The following is a 24,758-nucleotide window of genomic DNA, read 5'->3' as shown; positions in this document are numbered from 1 at the left end:
CAGATCTTAAAAAGTAATACATTATAAGTAGGGCAAAGCAACATAACTGGGGAAGCTTATTGAGAAATGAATGGATCTTGCAAGTGTGTCTAGACCAGCGATTCTCAACCTTCCTAATGCCGTGACCCCTTAATACAGTTCCTCATGTTGTCGTGACCCCCAACCATAAAATTATTTTCGTTGCTACTTCATAACTGTAATTTTGAACTGTATTGTTATGAATCGTAATGTAAATATCTGATAGGCAGGAAGTATTTTTATTCACTGGACCATATTTGGCAGAAATACCTGATACACCCAAATTTGAATACTGGTGTAGTTGCGGGGGGGGGGGGGGGGAGGGGGGGATAGATTTCATCATTTGAGAATTGTAGTTGCTGGGAATTATAGCTCAGAGAGCACCGTGAACAATGATGGATCTGGACCAATCATGGCCCGCATACTCAATATGCCCAAATGTGAACACTAGGGGTGTTTGGGGAAAATAGACCTTGATATTTGGGAGTTGCAGTTGCTGGGATTTATAGTTCACCTACAATCAAAGAGTGCCTTGAACCCCACCAATGATAGAACTGGGCCAAATTTCCCAAACAAAATTTCTATGACCAACAGAAAATACTGGAGGGATTTGGGTTTCTGAGACCATCAGAAATATGTGTTTTCTGATGGACTTTGGCAACCCCTGAAACCCCCCTTGTAACCCCCCCCCCAGGGGTCCTGACCCTCAGGTTGAGAAACTCTGGTCTAGACACAGCTCACTGGAATTACATGAAAAATTATACCTATGAAAAAACTACTGTATGTATAAAAATACTGAAATTTTGGCTTCAGGATGCCCCAAATGTTGAAATGTAAACTTACCTTATCAAAAGATGAAGGAACCTGACATAGGCACCGCAAAATCCAGATATACATTTTTCTCTCTTCTCCAAGTCCAAATTGGGAAAAGGGTTGCAGCACAGAGCACTTGCCCCTCTGGAGGAGCCTCCAATTGGAGCTGAGATGGTTGAAGAAGGTAATAACTGATGTGTGAAATGATTCAGAAATTCATAGCTAGGCCATTCCAACCGACCTCTTGCAATGCAGAGGCACAGAATCAAAGTACATAATATTGTGAGATCTGAACAAAGCAGAATAAAGTACTAGTGCTTATCTCATTAGACTCTATGTTCCTATGGATGCAGCTTAGAATCACATTGGCTTTTTAAACTGATGCATCACATTGTCGACTCATGTTCAGCTTGTGGTCTACTAAGACCCAGTTTTCTTTAATATGTACCATTTTCAAGTCACGGGTTACCTATCCTAGAGTTATGCATTTCATTTTTTTATGCCTAAGTGCAGTACCGTACATTTCCCATTCCTATTCTATCTCTCCTTTCTGAATGTATGGTCATCTGTTCCAGGAAGGCATCCTCCAAGTCATGGGTCTGGCTTCAAGGACCACATAATTATGTCACTGTTTTTTCCCCCTCTTTTTGCCCAGAATTTAAGGCATAGGTCTTTTAACAGGTGTATACATTCTCATCAGATAATCCTGCAACTCCTCCTTTCTTATTTGGTCTGTTTCTCTGGAATAGGTTATATCCATTGCTAAATTTCAATCATGAGGCTTATCTCACCAGGTTTCCGTGATGCGCACTATACCATATTTGCTTTGCTTGCATTGAGAGTTCAAGTTTAATATGTTGTCGAAGTTCAAGTTTATCTTGTTTATGCCTCATGCTCTCTGCATTCATGTAGACATCTAAGGCAATGGGCCATAGCTGCTTGAGTTTTTTAGTTACCCACGGCTGGCTATTTGCTCAGTTTTCTCTATAACATTTGGGCTATTGTACTAAGCACTCAATGAATTCTTGCCCTCAAAAATATTGTCTCAATTTACAATCCTCCAGATGAAATGGTGAGACTCTTTGCAAAAAATGTTCCTGCCAACTGCTGAGAGTTACACTCCATCACTTGCCAGATGTCTGTCTTCATGAAACAGGAGACTATGGTTCAATCATTCCCAGTAGCTACATTTGAGCCAATTGTCATCCTGACCCAGATAGAAAATGGTATTTGGACTGGGATTTTGTGTAAAATCAGAAAACCAAAGTGTATGATACTGAGAACTAACCACAGCCCAGAAACACAAGGAACATTATCTTCTGGGTTGTTGTATGAACCTCTCATTGTGTTCACACTGTAAGTGTGTGTGTATGTAAATAAACTGGACATGTCAAAAAGGCATGTTGTTACCTCATTCTACAGAAACACAGCTACTGTTCCCCTCCGAGAATTCAAATTGTTTGAAGAACTAGGGCACAAAGCTACAAAACGGAAAGAGGTTAAGAGAGCTACACCTTATGAAACAGGGATAGATAACTGGGATAGATTTAGACTGGAACTGTCACAGTCCCCCATTATTAGCTGGATGAGACTGGGCTTCAGTAAACAAGAATCCAGTGAACCAGGTCACTACAACTATGCAGAGGAAGGAGTAGCAAGATTGCTGAGGCTGTCCCAGTCATTGATTTTGCATTAAGTAGAGTCTGTGTCTAGTGTTTAAGGCAGGGTACCGCCTTGTAAGAGGCAGAAAACTAACTACAGTAGAGTCTCACTTATCCAAGCTAAACGGGCCGGCAGAAGCTTGGATAAGCGAATATCTTGGATAATAAGGAGGGATTAAGGAAAAGCCTATTAAACAGCAAATTAGGTTATGATTTTACAAATTAAGCACCAAAACTTCATGTTATACGACAAATTTGACAGAAAAAGTAGTTCAATGCGCAGTAATGTTATGTTGTAATTACTGTATTTATGAATTTAGCGCCAAAATATCACGATATATTGAAAACATTGACTACAAAAATGGCTTGGATAAGCGAGGCTTGGATAAGTGAGACTCTACTGTATATAAATGAGTATACAATCAGTTTCAAAACCAACCCATATTTGGTGCAGTGTTACCAGTCATAATAATAATAATAATAATAATAATAATAATAATAATAATAATAAAAAAAAAAAAACTTTATTTATACCCCGCCACCATCTCCCCAACGGGGACTCGGGGCGGCTTACATGGGGCCATGCCCAGAACAGTACAATATAGCAAAATATAAAACAACGTATCACAATAAAATTAAACAATACAATAAATAATCATATACACTGCAACACAAAATCTCTCTCTCTCTCTCTCTCTCTCTCTCTCTCTCTCTCTCTCTCTATCTATCTATCTATCTATCTATATATATATATAACAGGGCGGGCCGCATGAGACACTTAATTAAAACTTGGGGTGAGAAAAGGATAAGAATACAATCACGGAGACCAGGGACATCAGATAAAAACAATCTAGAGGGTAGATGATGGGGGAGTAACAAAAGAAGTGTGTAATAGTTACTCATAGGAAGGAAGTTGTAAACACACCACTTTCTAAAAGACTTTAGTTCGCAATCTTTCTTGAAATAACCCACATCACTGATATCAACTTTCTCGCTTCTGAGAAACATTGAACTTGCCCACGTGTCACTTGCAGTTTGGCCTTATTGAAAATGACAGCTTTAAACTTCATGCCCCTAAACCATCTGACATTATTTTCTCCTTTAGCCTCTGATAGTTTTTTTCTTCTTTTCTATTTGCATCCTATATTGGTCATGCAGGTGGTATAAGAAAGTGTTTTATTCAAGAGAGATAGCTGTCTACAGTATGTATGTAGGCTCCACACTGCAAGGGAAATCTAGCTGGGAATTCAAACAAAAAACTAAAACAGGCTACAGATAACCAGCTGCAGTCTTTAAAACCAGCCCATCCCCTCCTCTTTATCCCTCAGGAGTGGGTGCACACAATGCGACCTACTTTTAAAAAGGGACTGTTTCGATGGAGTTTACAAAGTTGAGGAATCATTATGAAGTTAGAAACTATCTAATAAGGAGGAGCTGGAAGCTATGACATGATGGTGTGTTTCCTCTAGCCAGCTGACCATGCCCTTTTTCAGGAAATGGCACTTCATTACTCCCTTTGTCCCCCTGTCACAACCCCTTTGAAGTCATGTCATAAAGGTCAACATGGAACATACATCTGTTGTATAGACTATATAGAAACATAGAAGTTCTATGGGAGACCATTTGTCCAAAACATTGGGCTAAGAGGAAGCAATAAAAACTGTTTATACTTTGAACCAGGGGCTAAGAGCATGATTGACGAACCAATGAATAGGGTTGTTGTATGTCTTTCGGGCTGTGTGGCCATGTTCCAGAAGTATTCTCTGGAAGTAAACCATGTTTATCCATGCCTCACAGCCTCTGAGGATGCCTGCCATAAATGTGGGCGAAACGTCAGGAGAGAATACTTCTGGAACATGGCCACACAGGCCGGAAAACTCACAGCAGCCGTGATCCTGGCCATGAACGCCTTCAACAACACATTTTGTTCAGTTCTCACTGGGCCACTTGGAGGTTCTTCTCTTTCAAGTATGTCAGTTTCCATTTTTAAACCACTTCCTCAATCCTGCATGTGAGTGATGGAAGATGAAAACGTGATTTTACTAGGCATGTGAATATATGAACATAAGAAATGTTGTTTACAAGTGTGCATGTGTCCCAGCCTTCAAAATCAAAACCAATCAAGACCAATGTTGAAGCAGGAATGGCACTCAAAGCTTGCTTCATTAGCCAGAAATTGGTGGAGGTCTGTATTACAAAGACGTATTATCACTGTGTGAGGAGTAATAGGTCACCTCTCTGTAAGGTAAGACAATTTATCACACAAATAGCACTGAACTGTGTTCTTTTCGCAAATGAAGTTCCAAAGATAGAAGTTAATATCCAGGGATGAAGGGGAGAAAAACAGAAATGTTAATTTAATGTTAACTAGCTGTGCCCAGCCACGCGTTGCTGTGGCAAAGTATGGTGGTATGGGAAATAAAGTATTGAGGAATTGGTGGTAGTTAAGGTAAAGGGTAAACGTTTTCCCCTGACATTAAGTCCAGTCGTGTCTGACTCTGGGGGTTGGTACTCATCTCCATTTCTAAGCCGAAGAGCCAGTGTTGTCCGTAGACTCCTCCAAGGTTATGTGGGATGACTGCATGGAGCGGCGTTACCTTCCCGCCAGAGCAGTACCTATTGATGCACTCACATTTGCATGTTTTGGAACTTCTGGGTTGGCAGAAGCTGGGGTTAACAGTGAGAGCTCACTCTGGTCCCCCAATTCAAACCTTTCGGTCCAGAAGTTCAGCAGCTCAGCGCTTAAACACGCTGCGCAATCGGGATATTATTTCCTAAAGGTTGTGAATATACAATATTTCTGATTGTTTTTTTTGTCTGTTGGAGGCAAGTATGAATGCTGCAATTAGGGGAAATGATTAGGATGTAATGGCCTTGCAGCTTTAAAGCCTGGCTGTTTCCTCCCTGAGTGAATTTTTTGTTGGGAGGTGTTAGCTGGCCCTGATTGTTTCCTGTCTGGAATTCCCTTGTTTTCAGAGTGGTCTTCTTTGAGATATTTTATGTGCTTCTACTGTCTGTGGCCCGGAGAAAACAGAGGATTTGCCAGACTTTGATGATGGGAATACTTTGTTGGGAGGTGTTAGCTCGCCCTGATTGTTTCCTGTGTGGAATTCCCGTTTTCAGAGTGTTGTTCTTTATTTAGTGTTCTGATTTTAGAGATTGTATTGTTCTGTTTTATTATACCACATTAATTTTTATATATTCTGATTTTAGTGTTTTTGAATACTTGGAGCCAGATTGTATTCATTTTCATGGTTGACCGCAACACAATAATAATAATAATAATAATAATAATAATAATAATAATAATAATGATAGTAATAATAATGACTTTGGTAATACACAGTGCTTCACTCCCTTCTCAGCTTCCTTTCTGGAAGAATCCTTTCTTGGGAGGTGTTAGCTGGCCCTGATTGTTTCCTTTGTGGAATTTCCAATTTCCCTGCTTTCAGACTGTTGGTCTTCATTTACTGTCCTGGTTTTATAGATTATATTGTTCTGCATTATTCTATTCTATTCATATTAAAGCAGAATCTCACTTATCCAACATTCGCTTATACAATGTTCTGGATTATCCAACGCAGTCTGCCTTTTCATAATCAATGTTTTTGTAGTCAGTGTTTTAAATTCATTGTGATATTTTAGTGGTAAATTTGTAAATACAGTACAGTAGAGTCTCACTTATCCAACATAAACGGACCGGCAGAATGTTGGATAAGCGAATATGTTGGATAATGAGAGATTAAGGAAAAGCCTATTAAACATCAAATTAGGTTATGATTTTACAAATGAAGCACCAAAATATCATGTTATACAACAAATTTGGCAGAAAAGGTAGTTCAATACGCAGTAATGCTATGGAGTAATTACTGTATTTATGAATTTAGCACCAAAATATCACAATATATTGAAAACATTGACTACAAAAATGCGTTGGATAATCCAGAACGTTGGATAAGCGAGTGTTGGATAAGTGAGACTCTACTGTCATTACTACATAGCATTACTGCGCATGGAACTAGTTCTGTCAAATTTGTTGTATAATATGATGTTTTGGTGCTTAATTTGTATAACGATTACCTAATTTGATGTTTAATCGGCTTTTCCTGAATCCCTTCTTATTATCCAACATATTCACTTATCCTGCTGGCCTGTTTATGCTGGATAAGTGAGAGTCTACTGTATATTTCTAATCTTATATTATCTGCTTAGAACTGGATTATATGAGGCTCCTTCTTCACAGCTGTATAAAATGCACACTGACGTGGATTATATGGCAGTGTGGAGTCAAGACAATCCAGTGCAAAGCAGATAATATAAGATTATAAATGGGTTATATAGCTGTGTGGAAGGGCCTTGAGTCTACACTGCCATATAATCCAGTGCAAATTAGATAATCTGTGGAAAAAGTCTGAGGCCTAAGTCTGCCTGTCCCCTGGGCTGAGTTGGTTGCTAGGAGACCAAGTGGGCAGAGATTAGTCCTCTGGCAGAAATTGGATAAAAACAATTATTCCTTTCCCTCTAATTAGGACTTTATTTTTCTTTTCTTTTTGTTGTATCAACCTAGAGGCATGGATGATGGGTTGTGTTGTCAACTTTCGAGGTTGGGGGGCCTGTAGTTTTGTTGGTCGCCGTGATGCCATCACTCATTTATATACAGTAGAGTCTCACTTATCCAACACTCGTTTATCCAACATTCTGGATTATCCAACGCATTTTTGTAGTCAATGTTTTCAATACATCGTGATATTTTGGTGCTAAATTCGTAAATACAGTAATTACTACATAGCATTACTGCGTATTGAAATACATTTTCTGTCAAATTTGTTGTATATAACATGTTTTAGTGCTTAATTTGTAAAATCATAACCTAATTTGATGTTTAAAAGGCTTTTCCTTAATCTCTCCTTATTATCCAACATATTCGTTTATCCAACGTTCTGCTGGCCCGTTTACGTTGGATAAGCGAGACTCTACTGTTTATAGATTGACATCTCAGTGTCAGTTGTTTTTCTGATGCACTTTATTTTGTCCCTCAGTTGAGAATAACCTCATTGTTTATCCCACCCCGAGTCTCTCACTAAATGCAGCACTTTATTGATCTACCTCACCCATGGGTTTTATAATTTTCACTCCTCACACTTTGGTCCAGCTTGCCCTCGTTTAATTCCTGTACTGTTTTTATACTATGTTTTATTATGTTATTGTTACTATTTTACTGTTTCACTATGTTACTGTGTAAGCATTTTCACTTGATGATGACGCATGTCTTGTATTTTATTTTGTTTTACTGTAATTGCCTGGGCTTGGCCCCATGTTAGATGCCCCGAGTCCCTTCGGAGATATGGAGGCGGGGTACAAAAATAAAGTTGTTGTTGTTGTCGTCATCATCATCATAATCATTATTAATTTCTTCCTTAAGAAGAGGAAGAATTAAGGGGACATAGTTTGTTTAGCTTTTTAAGCACTCATGGAAATAAGTTTCAAGGTATGTGAACTTAAGGCCCGTTCCACACATCTGAGTAAAATCCCACATTATCTGCTTTGAACAGCGTGGACTCAGATAATCCAATTCAAATCAGATATTGTGGGATTTTCTGCCTTGCTATTCTGGGTTATATGGCTGTGTGGAAGGGCCCTAAGAAGATACTAATGAGGAACTGACAGGGTTTTCTAAGTTTGCCATTTTCTGCATGTTAAATGATATTTCAGAAGAAAAACTCACTCTCATTTCTTGGTAGCTGTAGAACAAAAAGCAAAGGACTCAAAAAGATAGACACCAGACACTGTTTTTTGAAGCACCATTTTTTGTTTTTGTTTACTGTAGAATGAATCTCAGAGCAAGATCATTTGTTACAATTTCAAAACCAAGGAAAGCAAAATTCACTTCATTAAAAAATAAAGACAGGTTGGTTTTGTTCCCATTCCTCCTTGGTGAAATGTTAATACCCAGAATTGCCTTGCATCCCATAAGGCTGTTCCAAAATATACAAACACTGAAACAAGAAAATCAAGAGCTGCATTACGCAACATCAAAACAGAGAATTTTAGAAAGATCCTGCAAAAGGAAACCGAGAAAGAGAAAAGTCAATTCTAGTGAGGAAGTTAGATGCTGGTTCAAACCCAAAAGACCAGAATTTTGTAAGGACACGCCACCTCTCCCCTGCCACATAGCACCAGACAGACGCCCCTAGAAGTGAAACAACAGGGAGCTATATATCAGAGGCAGAGGGAATATAAAATATTGTATTAAAGTTTACACTGTATATTGTACAAATGGTGGATGGCCATTAAGTTCAGGGTGAAAAAGGAGATCCATGGCAAACGCCAGTCTGAATATCAGGATACCAGGGTTGTGCTTGGCAACAAAATTCAGAAGAGCCACACAGGATACTTTGCAGTAGCCCTGAAGAGTCCAGTTGGCAACTAGCTGCTCTGAAGATAATTGTCATCAAGAAATATAGGCTCGTAAGGGAAAACATAATGAGACTGGTGGTAATATGCTACAGAAGACAAAACCACTGTTGTGGCTCCTATGTCCTTCAGGTGCAAAACATAGTATACAATTCAAAGTGCTTTGCATATAGAGATTAGCAGAGAAAGAATACCAGGGCCATATAGTTCTGTAACAAATTGCTACTAACAAACGCTTGCTCCACTGTGCTGCCACGAGAACCCCCCTTTTCAGGCACTGGTATAGCAGCAATATTCTACCCACAGCAATAAGGGCAAAAGCAAAGGATCATTCAAATAAATAATGCAGGAATTTGACAAAATGTGTGTATGTTCTTGCAGACACATTAATTCGTTTCTGATCAGAACAAAATTTTGGCTGTCTTGTTCCTACGGCACATAGGTACACAGGTGCTTCTGCTATGTCAAATGACTGGTGCAGATTTGGCAGTCCACCTGCACATCTTTCGAGGGAATCTTTACATTCAGAAATTGCATACTTCCACACCCACTGGACATGCCACCAGGAGGAGCCCTTGGACAGGCTTGAACTGGCTTTCTAGAAACTTCGCTCAAAGATAGAATAAAATAGTTTTACAGGATGTTTCAAAATGTCGGACTCAGTTTCAAAGCAGTGTATCTCACAATGGTAACATGGTACAATTGCACAAAATGTTTAATGAGTTACGTAGTTCTCAAGAATGATTAATTATTTTGGCCAGAAACAAATCTTAAAAAATAACCGCTACAATGGAGAATACTTCATTAGGCTTTTATGTTGTCACCTTGCGAATAACTGAGGCCAGAGGTCATTTGTGCACTGGGAGAAGCATCTAGTAGTAACCTAACCATTTGAAATTCTATGCTCCATTCTTTCAAGAGGTAATGATTTCATTCATAGGTGGCTTGTGGTCAGAGATATGGCAATTTCAAATGGGGCCCATCTTTTTGAAACACTCTGTACATTCCAAGGAAAATTACAGGAAAGGAAATTCCACTTGAACATTAGGAAGAACTTCCTAACTGTAAGTGCTGTTCAACAGTGGGACTGTGCCACAGAGTGTGGTGGAAGCTCCTTCTTTGGAGGCATTAAAGCAGAGGCTGGATGGCCATCTGTTGGGGGTACTTTGTGCTTTTCCTGCATGACACCCCCTGTCATGCACTAGGTGGCCCATGTGGTCTCTTCCAATTCTATGATTCTAATTGGAAGAGGCCCAGAGACCAACATTCCTTTAGCACCGGGGTCCAAACTCTGCATTATGCCAATGAAAAGCATGAGAAGTATGAGGTTTGCCACAAAATCAGGGGAACTGAAGCGAATCTCCCTATAAGGCAGAATTCTAGTAAGCCCCCCCCCCCCCCCCGTGTTTAGCAATTGAGGAATGGGCAGTAATGTGCATTGAGCATTTTATGAGCCTTCCTAATCTTGTTTGTTTCCAAGTCCAGACCCACTCATGTGTCCAGAGGAAGCATTTCTTCACATTTGTTGAACTGAGGGCGCTTGTGTTGCCAGCAATGCAACTGGAAACAAATGAAGCTCTATGTATACAAATACACAGGCTTTATGCCATCACAAGGCAGAAAAAATGTGATCTTTCACTAACAAAATATGCCAGTTTCAGGCAGGCAGTTTTGAGATGTTTTGTAGGTGGGAAATTATAAAAATATCTAAATGTCAGTGAAGCTGCTTTAACAGATCCAGTGAGGATCTGTTATATTCAAATAAATATTAGTGTGCCTGAGTGGAGGTCTTGCTCAGTTCAGAACCTCATTTCCCACTACAATTGCCTCTCACTCAAAGGTACTTGGTTCCACATAAGAACAGGTTCATTTATTGCCTGTAAGTTGACAAAACCTATAGCTGCTCATATGCAAGGGTTGAGTCAATGCAATGACATGAGGCGCCTCAGCAATCTCCACTGGCTCAGTTATAAAAAGAGACTGTGGAGTGATGGGATGAGATCCCAAAGACAGCTGCCAAAGAACTATTCTTAACACAATCCCTATATATCCAGAAGACAGCTCTGAATAGCCATTATCAGATTATCTTTCAGTATCCACAGATGTGCTATCCAAGTATTTCCATGGTATACATGAAGTTGTACTGTGCCTACCCAGACCACTGGCTTATCTAACTTATTACATGGGGTGCTCAAAGAGTTTATGCACTTTTCTATTTTTGCTGGAAAAAGGGGAAGGAGTAGTCATAATCGGTTATGTCTGAGAGTGTAATGTGCCTAGTCTGTCTGGCAAGCTGTCTGACCTTGCAGTTTAGTATAGGAGTTGTCACATCATGGTGAATAAGGCTGCAAAATTTATAAATTGCACTCAATAGAAACAGTGTTCTGTCATACACATATTACGGGCAGAAGGTGTGCTGGGAGCCCAAATTCATTTCAACATGTGTGCTCAGTATGGGGATAAACTTCACTCTCATCTATGTGTGGATTAAAATGTTTGAAAATGGCTATAGTAGTGTGATGGATGTAGAGTGCTCCAGACAACCAGCTATAGCCATGACTATGAGGAATGAAGGAAGAACCCTTGAACTGATTCAGGAAAAAGGAGATGTTGCAAATAAGCTGAATACAAGTGTTGGATCTGCCTGTGTCCTGATTCATGACAGCCTTCGATTCAGTAAAAGGTGTTCCTGGTGGGTGCCTAAGCAGCTGATAAAGGAGCATAAGCACAAGCAGGTGCTGTGAAAGCAGCAGTGCATCAGTGACTATGTGCTCAACCAAAAACATTTTAACTGATGGCATTAAAAGTTGGCATGACCATGGGAGAAATGTAAGGTGACTATGTAAAAAAAAAACTATTTGCTTTTGAAATTCTTAATAGAGTTAAGAAAAGTGCAGAAACATTTTGAAAAACCCTTGTAGTTCTCATCTGACAATAGCTTTATGCACTCAATCAGCAGCTCATTCTTCCAAAGCCTTGAAGACTAAAACCAGACCTGTACATATGTACAAAGAAATGATCCCAGTAGAAGTCCTAGGAATAATCTCTGGTATCTCTAGTTTCAAGAGACACCAGCAAATAAAGATCTCAGTCAATAACACAGAGAACAAAGCCACAAACTGGAGGCAAAGCCACAATCTGACACAATCCAAGGCTTGGTCACTCTCTGCTGACTTGCTATCAATTTTACCAGCATCCAGCCAGACATGAGATGTATTATTACAGCCTAAGTATATACAACAGTAGCAAAGGTACAAAAGCTGCTTAGACTTCTAGCCAAATTTACAACAATGGATGCTATGATATTTGTGTTTTCAGTAAGTTTAGCATCTTGTCCAAATGGAGTTAAGAGACTCCCCTAAGGATTCGCTCTCCTTAACCTGGGGTTCTTTCATCCCATACTATTCAAAGGAGGCTTGCAGTTCATCACATTTCCAGCCAACTAAGGCAAACTAAGCCCCAACCTAAATCTCACAAACATATTGAAAAACACAAATGGTATTTTTTTAAATCAAGTCTCTATGTTCTTTTTGCGGCCCAATGTCTGCACATAGTCAACCTCAACTGGGATTGCATCTAGTCTTTGGACAATGAAGACTCATCTTCCCCTGCTTGGCATGCAATCTGGTCTTGCTCACTTGAAGTAAAAATGGCCACTATCCTTTTATCAAACAACATAGTTCTGAAAAGGAACAAAGGAAGGGTGTGAAAAACATGAATGTGACAATACTTTTAAGAGTAACTGGTTTTTATTTCATGGGATAAATCCACCTCTTCAGATGCCATACAGAGTGATATTAAACTTTGAGGTATAAAGCAGATTTACACAGTGGTGGGAGTGGGACAGAAAGTAATGAGATTCAGAAAGAGTCCTTACTCTAAATGTTTAAAGGGCTGGGGAAATAATACAGCTCTTTTGGATCTTCATAGATTTGTACATATTCAATTAATTTTAAGAAGATTTATTGCTTTAACACATTCATACTAACTGGCCATTGTCAAGATCTGAAAGCAGGGGGTTCATGACCGCCAAACTTATGCTAAAATAAAAAACAGTGAGTCTTAAAGATACTGCCACACTCTTTTTTCTCCCTCTCTCTTTCTTATTTGTATACTTCAATGAAAGGCATTTATGAGTTCAGGCAGATAGGAATTACCCTATATAAGACAAGTACCGCAAGAATCCTATCCATATCAAACATTTGCTGGAAGGAAAATTGAGAGATTGATACTTACTGTGCAGGCTCACTTATGGGTTATTTCTCCTCTCCCCTTGTCCAGTGTGCCAAAAAAACAAAAAGCAGATGCCTTCCATCTGCCTCATCCACGGGCACATGAAGAATCACCCATAAGTGAGTGTATTGCTCCTCTATTCCATCCAGAGAAAGATGAAAAACACTGCTTAGGACAAAAGAGATCAGACCCATCCCCATCACTAGAGTGTCCGATAGAAGGAATAAAGAGAACATAGGACATTGCCAGAACCTAGGCCAGCTATGCTGATTGGAGGAGGATGGGAGCTGTTGCCCCAAAATGTAATTTTTCTGAGAACAATATTTCTCAAACTCTGCTCCTTCAAGCATTTTGGACTTCAGCTTCCATACATTCCAGCCAGCTTACCAGCTGTTAGGAATTGTGGGAGTTGAAGTCCAAAACATTTGGAGGAGCAGTTTGAGAAACTCTGCTCTAGAAGAAGCAAATGAAATTACATTGGAAAGCTATAATCAATAAATACGGTTCATTCTTATCATTCATCAACCAAAAGACAGGAACTGTAATAACTACAGAGTGGACTTTTCTGCATTTAATTGTCAGGTATTACATTATTATACATACAGCTTATTTCACACAGTATGTGTAAGGTAACCAAGCAGCTGTCAAATTCCTGTACAATCATGCAAAAAGAATCTTAGATAAGAACTTCGATTTTAAACCTGAATATTATTTGTTAAATATTACCAACTTTCACCTAGAAAGAAATGAAGATATATTATTTTTTCACACAACAGCAGCTGCTCGAGCTTTAATAGCTCAAAGATGGCGTTCGAAAGACATCCCATCGGAAGATGCATGGATCACCAAATTAAGGGAATACATGGACATGGATACTACGAGCTTTTTACTGCAAGATTATACCAAAAAACAAAGGATGGACTGGTCACCAGTAAAAAAAATTTTACAAGGAAAACATCAGCTCAATTTTGAATAGTTGGTCAGAGCAATGATAGACGTGCATCGGACCAAGAATGTGCGGGGTTATGGACAGAGAAAATTCTTAGTATAATGTAAATGAATTACTGTGTGTTTTTGTTTTTTGGTTTATCTTCTTCTTCTCCTTCCTCTTTTTTTTTTTTTTTTGGCTGTCTGCAGGCTGCATAATTTTTTTCTTCTTTTCCCTTTCTTTCTCCTCCCCCCCCCCCCCCCCCCGCTCACAATTTTTGTAAAGTAATTCCCTAAATTCTGGAAAATCAATACAAACTATTTTTTTAAAAAGGCATAGAAGCTCATTTGCAAATTTCCTTCCCATGACTGTTCTGTACCTCAAAATGGGCCCAAGGTTGCGAAGGTCAGTTTTGCTGAAATAAGTACAGATGCAGTTTGGCCACACTGGACATCACTAGGCAAGTATTCTGCATTAGTCTTCAAATGGGGTAAGATCAAAAACTCCCATCACTTCCAACCAGCAGCCTACCAATGCTGTCTTTGTACAATCCTAAGAAGCGTTTTTTAAAAGCATCAAATCAATGTTCTGATCAAAGAAAGCATCAAAGAGAGAACTGCAAAAAGTAATTCCTATTAAAAGTTTATCAAGGCCAGGTATTGTCAATACAACTCTGGCAACATCTGTCCCTTTCTCTCCACTGAACAGCTGACTTGTTAAGAGGTTCCCTTTAAACCTGAACCACACTTTCACCATAGGAATCCCACGCTCCCTCTTGTCAATACTTCTGGTGTTAGAAAGAGGCTTTTAAGCTGATCAATCTGTTCCTTCTTTCATGCACATGCTCTTGACAGGTAATTCTTTCTACCAAAGAAAGATAACATTAAAGATTTTTCTAGAAACAAACAACGGTTATAAATGCAGACATGCCGCTTTGAATGCTCTTACCAGCTGCTCTTCCTTACAGAAATAACTAGGATCTTGAAGTCTTTTGAGGACCTTGCTGGGGTAGTGCAATTTGGCAGCAGCAAGCACAACTGAAAGTTGTTGGCTTTTGTCCGTTTGCCTTTCAAACACTAGTTCAGTGAAAGGGGAAGGCTTTCTAAAAATCCTAGGATTGGGAAGCAGCAGTGATATGTAAGTCAAGTTTGGTAGGAAGCTTTTAAAAATACTAGAACACTCTTTTTAGTGGTGGGCTAAGAATCCAGATGTGAAAAGTCCTTCAAAGAAGTTCCATTCTTTTCTTTAAAAAATTCTGGCAAGTTTTATGGAGTGGCTAAAAATGCTATTAGCAGATTTTATTTCTGGCAAAACACTGCAACACCCAAAAATATCAGGAAGGGGGGAATCGTCAGAAAGGGAGGCCACAACAGTTAATTCAAGCTATATTTGTAATATAGTTATAGGCACAATTATGTGTACAAAGGATTTTGAAGAAACCCCTTGTACTGTAAAAAATGGCATGGACAGGACAGAAACAGAGTCCTCAAAAGAGGTTATTTCACTGCTTTGTTTTTGTGTCATTTCTGATTTATGGTAATCTTAAGGTAAGCCTGTCAGAGTTTTCTTCACAAGATTTATTTAGAGGAGGTTTGCCTTTCTCTAAGGCTGAGAGAGTGTAATATGCTCACAATTACCCAGTGGGTGTTTAAAGTGAAGAAGCATAAACACGTTTATGTACTGCATGCCTCCTGTGGGGGTTTTCACCTTTTTTTCAGTCTATGTAACTCAAGATGTTTTGCTTCCTGCCTGCAAGTAGAGGTCACTTCCCCCTCCTCCCCAGAAGTCTTTAGTGTGATTTATTACTCTTTGTTTGGGAAGGGAGGATCATGAAGCCTCTCTCTGCTTCAAGATGGCTTATACAAAGACATGAGAGTCAGCGTTAGGGACTCTTCCACCATTGTTAGTTAACTCTCTTTTATCTATCCAAGATGTATTGACTGTAACAATATTAAAAGCTATACCTTCTTTTAACCTTACCAAAGCATCCTGGGGATAGCCTACCATGCACTGTACCCTTCTATAGATATCAAATATTCCTATAGTGATTTGGTTTCCATGGCTGAGCAGGAATGCAAATTCCAGTCTGAGTCCAAGGCTCAAATCACTGCAATGGCTTTTGACCTGACTACAAGTTTGATTGCATTTCTTTTCTTGCCTTTGTTTCCAAAAAGGGGAGTGGTCTTTTATCTGCATCAACCCTCCCTCGGGTTCACCTTAAGCAAACATCTGCAGCAAGATGCAGACTTGTGACTCTAAAGCTGCCACTCTTGTGTGATATTTTATCTTTGATGGAGTGGCTCGGGGGCATCGAAAGCTTGCGTGTGTATTTTGTGCCTTTTAGTTTTCTTACATCACCAACAAGTCTACCTCTGCTTTTGTATGCCTATGCACAAAGGTAACAATAAGCTTGGTTAGGATTAAGTGCATTGGAAGAATACCATAGAAGACAACTGCAGAAGAATCTTGTTTCTTCAGCCTTTGTGCCCAAGGCTGAAGAGACAGGCGAACTTGTAGAAAGGAAAGCCAACACAGGTTAGGAAGAAGTCTTCCTTGAACACAACTTTATCAGAACAAATAAAATTACTAACAGAATTTCCCCCTTGTTTCGTTCTGTACAACATAAACTAAGAATAGGTGCTCGATCCTGAGACCTGAAAAACAGATGCTCTGCAGCTCTCCAAATGATTGCCTGTGACACGTGCCAAGATTGTCCAAGCTTTCCCACATTTTAAAAGAACAGATTTCCAAAACAATTGAATATGACAACCTAGCAAGGAAGAACATCTGCCAAATGGTCTACAAAGGAGTTTCCCCCTGCATTACATGCTAACATTTTTGACCCTTGTGTAGTCCACTGCTGACCACATCTATCTGCTGCTGTTGTTTATCAACAAAAGATAGGTGAGTTTTTTCTCTCTATAATATTTGGCAGCTGCTTCTGGCAAATAAAGAATCATGCTCCCCAGAGGTTTCTGGAGCATGATTCTATATTTTATGTGAATGGTTTTCACAGTGACTGGTGAGCTTGAGGGGCTCCAGAAGGCTGCACAACAGACCCTAATGGATTTTATGTGACCACACGATTCCTATGGCTGGAACTGTAAAAGATGAGATGTGCCAGCTGAGCAGAGACTAGTAATCAAGCATAAAGTATTGGTTATTTTTCAGGACAGGTTTCACAAGCGTGGAGATGGGCTAGAACAACTAAGGTCCTCAGAATAAATAATTCAAATAATTGGTGTGCTGGGGAAAAAAGATTACCTACACAAACGAACTTCACTTAATGCTTACCATATAAGTCAGCAAAATAGGTTCATCACAAGTACAGGATAGGGTCATAACAATAGTACAACCTCCAAGGGCTGCATTCAGAATTTGATGGTAATCTTCCTGGAAAAAATGCTCTAAACAGAAGGAGATGCTAAGGTTTGTCATACCAGAATTCTGCAGGGACAGTCTACACCAGACCTGCACAACATATGGCCTGCAGGCTGCTTGTGGCTCACCAAAGGATTTGGGTGGCCCAAAGAGGTTGTCACTTTCACTGGTTGGCCCAGGAGGCATCCATGCAGAGGCCAGAGCACCCTTTGGGGAACAGGAGGCGCTGAAGAGGACAGCACTGGCAGCTACAGGGAAGCCATGAGCCAAGGACAGCCAAAGTGCTTGGTCAGAACCAAGGTTGCAGCAACTACACTCTTCATTAGGCCTGGGCTTCTCACACAGCTGCCAGGATAAACCACATAAAGTAGGCAGGAGATGGAGCCACCCCCAGCCTGCTTCTTCAAAAAAGATGAATTTGTGTGCAAGGAGATGTTGAGAACCAAGCAGAGAGTGGAAACAGCTGCTCTTGGAACAAGGAGAAAGAGGGGATGAACCTGCCAAAATGGAGGATACTAAAGAAACTAGAAATCTCCTGCTTGAGAGATTGCATTGCCATGTATCTTGTGGTACCCACAAGGTACAGTTCAAAGACATAGGGAGCAAACTTAACCTACAAATTAAGATTAGCAAAAGGAGAATTAAAAGATCAATTTGATAGAACTTGGAACCCATTTATTAGCTTCATGTATAAAAGCAATGGTGAATTTAAACCACTAAGACTGTGGTTGAGCAATGAAAAAACACATTACAATAATTATATGTAACGGACAAAATTAGAATAATGTAGAAGTAATAGAACTTACAGTGATGTATTTTTATAATGCTATGTAAGTAATAGGAGGGTTGGGGTACAGATCTGAGAATAAAAGATGTGATAAGATAATTGTACTGTGTTTTAATTGTTTGGGAATAAAATTATTAAAATTTTAAAAAGACATAGGGTGCATCTACTCTACAGAATTAATGTAGTCTGGCACAACTTTAACTGCTGTAGCTTGATGTTATGGAATCCTGGGAGCTGTGGTTTGCTGAGGTGCTAAAAATCTATCTGCAGCCCAAAAAAGTTTATCCTATTTTAAATTTGGTCCTTAACCATTGCTGAATTGTGCAGGTCTGGTCTATACCCTCACATGGAGGAGAGAGTGAGCATAATCTCCTTTTTACATCATAGATATGTCTCCTGAATGCATGAAGTTTTTAATAGAACAGAATACTGAAAAACACTGGCAACCACTACTACCACTTACAATTTCAAATGGTATGGCCCAGAATTCTGCTACCCGCCATCCATCATCCCATGTCTAAAGCAACCATTTCATTGGATTACTATAAAGACCAAATTCTTTTAAACAGTTGGAAAGGTTTGCAGGTTATTTTAAAAATTAGCGCAACACAGAAACCTGAACACCACAGTGTAAAATAGAAGTTTTATTAGCCAAATACCTTAACAGATAATCTACTAGAATGTCGACCTAAACCAGGGTAACTGCTGTGTTTTCTGTCAAAAGTATTCTGGGAATAGCAGCTTTAACAAGAATGGAGGATCTCCAGGACACTGTTCTCAACACCTTCACAGAACTATTGTTCTCAGTGTTCACTGGATTGGCAAAACAAGCTTAGGTTTGCAAATGTGACACAACAACAGTAGACTCTTGAAATACTGAAGATGCTAGCAAGCATGTTTATGAAACCTCAATGTGGTTAGAACAGAAACCTTTGCTGAGACAAATTTAGCTTTCCTTTTGCAACACAGGACAAGAATCACATTAAACCATCTCAAAAACAACCCCAAGAACCTCTTGCTGCTGCTAGAACACTAGCACCTACAACCCAGACTGTTCAGACACAACCAATACATTCAAAAACCCAACGTCCACAGGTCAGACGTACTAAAAAGTCTGACAGCAGAAATGTTTAACAATTGCACTGAAATTCGTTATTTGCCAGTTATCACATCATGCTCTTGAACAGCCACAGGTTCATTTTAAACTTAACAGTAGAGAGGAAAACAGGAGCCAGTGCTATCTGATTTGGTAAATGTTACCCTTAGGAGGCAAGTATATGGAAGAACACAAGACACTAGCCGCCAGTTGAATCCACAGAGAGGCACCAAGTTGTGAGGAAGGCTTTCCTGCTTCTTGGCAGAAATCTAAAGGGCCTCTTCTCTGACCACTTGAGGCATTCCTGCTACTTTCTCAAAAAGATCTCCATATTTGGGATAAACATCCTCTTTCACCTGCCATGGCTTCATGGCATGTTTTGATTAACATTTCCTGTCAAGGAAAGAGTAGGGGTATACCACAGAAAGCACACCTGTTTTCTAGTTCTCTCTTTGCATTGACTTGGAAGGTTCCTCCAGATGGTCTATGAGCTTTAGCCCGTCAGTTATGAGGCTGCTTAGCAGCTTCAGACAAACACCAGTGACTAGGAGGTAAGACGGTGCCCTTCAAGTTTGAAGATAAGAGAAGCAACACTGAAGAGGAGCAAGTGCTGTTGCGCCTTTCAGCAAATGGCTCTGGGGAAAAGATAAGAGGAAGAACACTTCTGAACCCAGTTCTACAGAAAGGGGCCAAGAAGGAAACAGGTTCACATTCTAACAGCCCTTGGGCAATATGTTTACATAAATCAATAGATATTTATATTTAATAAGTATATAAAATATGATTAAAATAAATCATAGTAGATTTACAGATTGAAAAAAAGAAAAAAATCACAGTACAGTAATATCCCTAGTGTCCCACATCCCAGATGTACACTCTTTTCAGGTTTACAAAAGCAACATAGAAAAATGTCTCAGAAGAAAGCTAGTGTTCTGTTCTGCATTCCTCTCAGTGAAGACCAACTCCAGAATGTCTAAACATAGTTTTATAATCCACCAATTGACCAGCTCTGCATATTTTTTCCTCCACTGCTAGCCTATGGACCAATAGCCCAATGACTGCAGACATGGACATCCCTTTCTTCCCCCCAAACACAACAGACCTGAAGTTGATCTGCTCATCCTTATGCGATGGCTCCCCCTCAGCAAAACAACTCAAGGGACACTGTGAGAATGAGGCAGTGGTTGAATTCTAATAACAGGGGACAGGTTCACTCTAAGGATTCTCTGTGCTCTCCTCCTCAATTCATCATCAGAAGAGCTGTTCACCTTGATGGCCTGGAATTTCAGCAGGCTTAATGTTTTCGAATGCAGTTCCACTTGACTGGGAGATGGCACAGAACTGGGATTCTTCCTGCATGACAATTCTTTTCTCTCCTCCCCTCTTTTTCTTTTCTGCCCAGCAGTCTCTTGAAGGCTGCTTCCTCCTCTCCACCCTGTTTTGTCCACTGATGGCTCCTTATTTCTGGTAGCTGCCTGGCTACAGCTTTGGGAGGGGCTTCCGGAAATTCTGCCATTCAGGATTCCAGAGGCTTTGCAGGCATTGCTTTCCCTCAATACCCCACCCTTTGGTCCTTTCATAAGGCTTACAGTCAGAGAAGTAGAGTCTGGCACTTTCTTTATTATATGCCTATAATCTTTTGAGTCCAATTGGTTGGGTGATAATTTAGTGGCCTTGATTGTGGCAGATTGCCTGGACCCACTAGCTGCCTTGAGGAGCTTAAAGTCTGAAGAAGATATCCCAAGGTGCCCCTGTTTACATTTTGACTCCAGGCAAGATGCTGTTGCTTTTATAGGAACCAAGGCTTCCAGCACAACAGACAACCTCATAGCTGGGTAGACACCAGGGTACATGTTGGCAGGGAAACCCACTGCTGAGTCTTTTGATGTGCGTGAACGTGTCCGTTTCAATGAGTTCAACAGGAGGTTCGTAGCATTATTGTTCTTGGATAATGGCCTGGCAGAGCCTTTAGAAGAACTTACTATAATACCTGCTAAGGGAGAAGATGCTTTGGACATTGTTCCCATGTTTCTGGCAGGAACCTTAGCAGACTCTGAAATAGGGGCAGCTGTTGAAGTGTCCTGGCCACTGCCTTTTGTTTGGCTGGGCATCCTGGCCGTGCATGAGCTGTATCCATACACGTCTTTACTCCTTAGAATAGTGGGCTGGTATCCTTCTTCCCTAAGCCCTTGAAGAAAAGCTACTAGCTGGGTCTCTGTGTCAGACAGGTCTTTAGACATGGGGTTGAATACCCTGAGAGCTTCTTCCAAGGCCTTCTGTCCTGCAGAGGAGATCCTTGACCAGGAATGGACAGCTTTTTCTTCCTCATTGTCCGCCTCAACATTCATGGCATTAGGCTGGCAGGAGCTTCTAACAGGTCCAAGCCACTTGGAAGTCAACACAGGTCACCTCAAATGAAAAGGGGGAAAAAGCCGTTAACTTACAACCCAGTAAACAATTGCCTTCAAGATTTTTTTTTTCTTAGTGAAGACTCTAAAAATGTTATCTAGTATCACATAGTCACTATGTAGTATGGCTTCATCTTGTCTGTACTATTCTACTTCATTATGCATGCTCTTGGGGAAGATCTGAAAAAATGGCATCAAGCATTTGTAGCAGGGACCAGGCATTTTGAAGATATGGTGCCAGACATTTCTCTCTAGCAATTTATTCCAATTTGGTTTTGGTTGCTTATAAAACCCCATAGAACTCAAAACTGGATACATTATCTTTTCCTACACTCATCTGCCTGAAGATCTACATTTACCTCCAAATGTGAAGTTTGGAAAGCAGATGCAAAATAGGACACTGGACACCAGTCTAAAATCACAAGTGGTGAAAACTGCAGTGATATCCTCTGAAGGATAAAACCACCTGACAGCCAAAGAAACAGAAGGAAGGATAATCTTGTAGCTAGATGGCCCTCCTTCCCCTAATCTGTGTCCCATTAAGGCTTTATATTTTGTTTACAAGTGATGGTATTTCATGTGTACATTATGAGAATTAGCACTATGTTCACGGTTAATGTCCCCATGTAAACTTTGTTGCTAGGTCGGATGTAAGTCAGATGTCTGTAACTTGGGGACTGGCTGTATAGCTTTGTTGTTCTTATTCTTTTGTCACCTTCTCATGTGTCAAAGTATGTGTAACCATATAAAACGTATGAGTCAAATCTGTCCTCAATATAAGGCATGCAGAAACCGCTTATTAAAATATTGATGACCTCTCAGGTCAAACTGGAAAGGAGACAACTAGGCCACAACACCATACAAGCTAACTACAGCATGAATGTAAGAAATATTTTTCAATAGTAACTCGCTTCCCAAGAACCTAAGGATTTTTAGATGAACATCATTAATCAAAATTAAGGTTATGTGAATTAACAAATGGAGTATACAGAACAATCTATAGGCATGGGACCAGCAGACACTCAGAAAGGTTAACTGATTGCCTATATTCACTTCAAGGTGTGAATGTAGGCAAAGACAATGATGCATGCCATATACCTAATCATTAACATAACTCCCATTCTTTGGTTTATAAATGGTACATCTGACCATAAATGAAATACTGGTTTATAATACTGGTATTATACTTTATATAATAGTAGTAGTAGTAGTAATAATAATAATAATAATAATAATAATAATAATAATAATAATAATTATTATTATTATTATTATTATTATTATTATTATTATTATTATTATATAAAGTAGGTTGTCATGGAAATGTGGACAAACCACACTGCGGGCAGCAGGGCAGAAAAGGAGCTCAAAAGGCCAAGCCCAAATTTCCACAATAAACAAGATAAAATATATTCACAACAAAACAAACATCTTTATGCTAAACACACCAGTGCTACAATGTATACAAGTCTTAGAAACAAATATACCCAAATTATAAACACATACTGCACACTGTAACTACAATCCTATGCAAAATATATTTTGCAAAGCTGTTATGTGGTTTTCCAACTATGTCAGCATCCAATATCATTTGCTTTCCTTCAAAACTCTTTACAGCCCCCCCCCCCAAATTCCCTCGATCCTCATATCTAAACATAATCCTGTTTGTGAAAGGATTTGTTTCTTCCTATTTTAATTATTCAAACCTTTCAATCTCAATTGGTACACCTTGTGACAGGGATTATTGACCAAAACACAAGACATCACCTCCATTTAAATACTTCCTCAAATTTTACCTTTTATGAAAAACTGTTGGCATAATCCAAAGACAGGGAATCCGCAGCCTTCCTGATGTCTTTGGATGGCAATTTCCATCAGCCTTCACTAGCTAAGATGACTGGCACTTATGGGCTTATAATCCAACAATATTTCAAGAGCTGTAGCTGGTAGCCCCAGTTTGATTCCACAGTCCTCTAGATCAGGGTGAGGGACATTTGGCCCTCCAGATGTCTAACTGCAACTGGATCTGCTGGCCAGGATTTGACAAAAGGCCTTCTTCCCAGTGCTTATAGACTACCACTGCCACCAACCAGGACAGTCAGTGATGTGGAATGCTGGGGAATGCAGTCCAACAAGATCTGGAGGACTGCATGACATCCATCCCGCCCTATATAAAGTAAATTTAAGTATGATTCACTTTATTCTTTCCTTGTTTACTTGAGTGAATTCCGATGTAGTTTACCTTACCTCACAAGACATCATGTACAATGATAGTCCTACAGTAGAGTTAAAGCTATACAGATAGTCCCTAAGTTACAGACATCCGACGTATATGTGACTCACTGTTAAGTACAGAGGTTGGACAGCAAGAAATCTACCCCTAGGAAGTTAAATTCATTCCTGAGTTATCACAGGGAATAGATATCTCCACTTAAGCTTTCCCACCAATCCTTGTTTCCACAACATGCCATTTTGTTCAAAGTTCAATTATAAGAGGGACAGAAAGTGAAGGGAAATCTGAACAGGAGCACAGACAGCAAAACACGCACCACAGGAGTGTTAACCCTTCCATATAGTGTGTGTGTGTGTGTGTGTGTGTGTGGAGTTACACTTAAATTTTTTACCTCTTCTGACTTAAATATACAAATTCAACTTAAGAACAAGCCTACAGAACCTATTTTGTCTATAACTCAGGGACTACCTGTACTTTGTTTACTATATAGACACTCATTTATAAGTCTAGAAATTTTAATCAAACAACCTGGATCAACTTATCCAAGGATCAATGTGAGTACTGTACCTCAACAAAAAAGGAACCACCCCTTTTCTGAATAGCATTGCTAAAGGTAAGAGCTCAGACTCTCCCAGGAGGACCTAATATTAAAATGGTCTTGGTGGAAAAATAGAAATGGAGGCCCCCCTTTAGGCGACACTAGCACTAGCGCTTTTCTCTCACTATGGAATGGTCGTCGAGTGATCCACAGGTCATATCAAAATCCATAATTTATTGATCCAAAAA

At 39.7% G+C, this 24,758-nt stretch overlaps 1 protein-coding gene across 3 annotated transcripts in view; it reads right to left on the bottom strand.

Annotated features, from left to right (window-relative positions):
* Window positions 1–18,866: 18,866 nt before the first annotated feature.
* ccdc71 (coiled-coil domain containing 71) overlaps window positions 18,867–24,758 on the bottom strand; it is a 51,374-nt gene continuing 45,482 nt past the window's right edge. For all 3 annotated transcript variants that reach the window (XM_062973768.1, XM_008105458.2, XM_016991699.2), the window contains exon 2: window positions 18,867–21,740. In XM_062973768.1, coding sequence (XP_062829838.1) covers window positions 20,486–21,679 — 1,194 coding nt within the window. In that variant the 5' untranslated portion in view covers window positions 21,680–21,740 and the 3' untranslated portion in view covers window positions 18,867–20,485. The remainder of the gene's footprint in view (window positions 21,741–24,758) is intronic.

The sequence above is a fragment of the Anolis carolinensis genome, chromosome 2, assembly GCF_035594765.1.
Source record: "Anolis carolinensis isolate JA03-04 chromosome 2, rAnoCar3.1.pri, whole genome shotgun sequence".
NCBI classification, from domain to species: Eukaryota; Metazoa; Chordata; class Lepidosauria; order Squamata; family Dactyloidae; genus Anolis; species Anolis carolinensis.
Note: the sequence above shows the minus strand (reverse complement) of the source record. Positions and strands in the feature narration are given on the sequence as shown.